Source organism: Neophocaena asiaeorientalis, unplaced genomic scaffold, assembly GCF_003031525.2.
Source record: "Neophocaena asiaeorientalis asiaeorientalis breed wild unplaced genomic scaffold, Neophocaena_asiaeorientalis_V1.1 scaffold138, whole genome shotgun sequence".
Taxonomy (NCBI): domain Eukaryota; kingdom Metazoa; phylum Chordata; class Mammalia; order Artiodactyla; family Phocoenidae; genus Neophocaena; species Neophocaena asiaeorientalis.
Genome location: NW_020172632.1, coordinates 7,310,501 through 7,312,897, shown reverse-complemented (window position 1 = coordinate 7,312,897; position 2,397 = coordinate 7,310,501). Strand labels below are relative to the sequence as shown.

Below are 2,397 nucleotides of genomic sequence, written 5' to 3'. Positions count from 1 at the left end.
CTCAGAGAGAGGACAAAATCCCAAATCTTAATTGGGCTGGAAAGCTGTTCCCGCGCTCCCGAGACGCCTTCTCCCCGCCCCTCACCCCGAGCCCTGCGAGCTGTGCCAGGCACCAAGTTCGGCTGAGCCCACCTCGTCAAGCGTTTCTGGGCTCTGCCTTGGCACTGGCCAGCCAGCCCCCTCGCCTACCCACCCCCGAAAGATGGTGTGAGGTGTCTGAACCACTCCATCGGGTCCTTCGCCTCGCCGCCGCCGCCAGTGACAGCGGACACCTCGCTGCCCCCAGCCCCCAAGTCTTTCCGCAGGTCTGAGCGTGCCATCCTTCTAAACTCAGCCCCGACCCCTCTCGGGCCTCTGCCCCGTATGCACCCGGCACACCCAACCTCACCAACTAGCCACTCCTTGAAGTCCTGTTGCTTTTGACTTCCAGCCAACACTAATCAAACATTTCAAGGGATTTATTCTACAAATATTTCTGGTTTTAATCTGCAGAGATATCATACGTGTACATTCAAGAATTCCATTGTAGGACCTCCCTGGCGGCCCAGTGGTTAAGACTTCGCCTTCCAGTGCAGGGGGTGTGGGTTCGATCCCTGTTCGGGGAGCTAAGATCCCACATGCCCTGCGGCCGAAAAACCAAAACATAAAACAGAAGCAATATTGTAACAAATTCAATAAAGACTTTAAAAATGGTCCACATCAAAAAAAAAAAATCTAGAAAAAAAAAAAGAATTCCACTGTAGCACAAGCTCAGTGTTCCAAACGATTCGGTTTGCAGATTCTATTTACACACCATGGCCAAGAACATGACTGGATGAGGGTCTGGTGAGCAGCTGTTGCCTGCGGGAGGATGTGGAGGCCAGCAGCCCCAGGCCTCGGGGTTGATGTGTCACACAAAGCCAGGCATCCTCCCAGAAGGGCCACACAGTGTAGAAACTGGAGGCTTTCTGCTCCCACTTTGCAGATGATTAGCGGGTTCTAGTGAAAATGACTTGCTCTGAGCCTGGGTCACTGGACTCCAAAGTCAATGCCCTTTCCAACTTGTTTGCAGACACCTCACACCGGAGGCCAGGGCCAATTGAACAAAGACTGTGCAGCCAGTGGGCTGACAGCAACTTCCGCAAGGTCAGGGTCTCCTCCACTTTGTTCTCCCCTGGAATATCCCACCATCCCTGGCATGGAGTAGGAGCTCATTAATTTTTTGCTGAGAGAGGTAGCTCGCGCCTCTCAGCAGGCAGCGGATGCTCCCTTTCCTGTCGCCTGTAAAAAGAATTGTATTTGAAACCTGCTTTTGGCGGCTTCCTCATCAAAGGCCTCCTCTTTGGGGAGGTGGGAGCAAGGTTTCCCTGATGCTCCCCTTGGGGACCCTGGGGTCTCCCCTATCAGCAGATGATCAAGCACGTGCACAGAGGGACACGATGTCAACAGGCTGAGGAAGGGGGTTGGGGGCACCGTCGAGTGTACAGTGGGTGTGTTTGGATGGAGGTGGGGGACCAAGGAGGCCCCGCAGGCACCTTGGACTTTGCAACAGATGGACCCTGAGGGCAGTCCCTTCTCATCCCGCATCCTCCACTGCACTCTTTGAGGCGGCAGCCCCGCCCTGGCTTCCTGCCACTTGGCAGGGCTTTTGTTCCTTGTTAATTACCCCCCCCCCAAGAGTTGCCCAAAGCAGCGGTGTCAGCTCCTCCCTCTTCTCCGATGCACCCCCCCTTGCTCTGACCAGCTGACAACCAGCCTACCCACCATCACCACCACCACCAGAGATGCAAAGATGCAGGGGTCAGGGTAAGACAGAGCCTCTTCCAGGTCTTTCCCTCCGAGTTCTTCCTGGGCCAACACCCACCCTTCCCTTCTCCTTCCTTCCTTTCTCTTTTAGGGCAGAAGGGACCATCTTCCTGTCCACAGAGGACCCTCCCCTGCCCCAGTCAGGCTTCCTCAGGGATCTCCTGCGTCCACCATCTCGTCTCCCCCTCTTACCGCCAAATCCCTCATCTCCTGTTATTCTTCCTCTTCACCACATCAGATTTCTCAAGGCTTCTCCACCCCCCAAACCCCTTCCCTCAAAATGGCCCTCTCCCCTTGACTCCCACTCACAGTCTGAACGATAGACAGAACCCGCTGTTTACGCCCTGTACTTCTCCAACCTCAGAAAACTTGGAGTCTGCAGCCACTATTGCCCTGAGTGTACATTAGGCCGATTTAGCGGTGTCAACACTTCGAACGGGCACACTCTTTTTTGGGAGGGACCCATCCTTTTTGTGTGTATGTTCGTTTAAAAAGACTTTTACAGGAAAATGGGTTTTTTTAATATGAGTGGTTCAAAAGTATATACAGTGAAAAGTTTATCTCCCTCCCATTCCTAACTGTCCCCCTCCACCTTCCCAGGAGCAACCCCTG

General features: G+C 54.0%; 1 protein-coding gene across 1 annotated transcript in view; it reads right to left on the bottom strand.

Annotated features, from left to right (window-relative positions):
• PCSK9 (proprotein convertase subtilisin/kexin type 9) overlaps positions 1–320 on the bottom strand; it is a 21,912-nt gene extending 21,592 nt beyond the window's left edge. Inside the window, exon 1 of the mRNA XM_024739256.1 lies at positions 194–320. Within this exon, the coding sequence (XP_024595024.1) occupies positions 194–320 (127 nt within the window). The remainder of the gene's footprint in view (positions 1–193) is intronic.
• Positions 321–2,397: the final 2,077 nt, after the last annotated feature.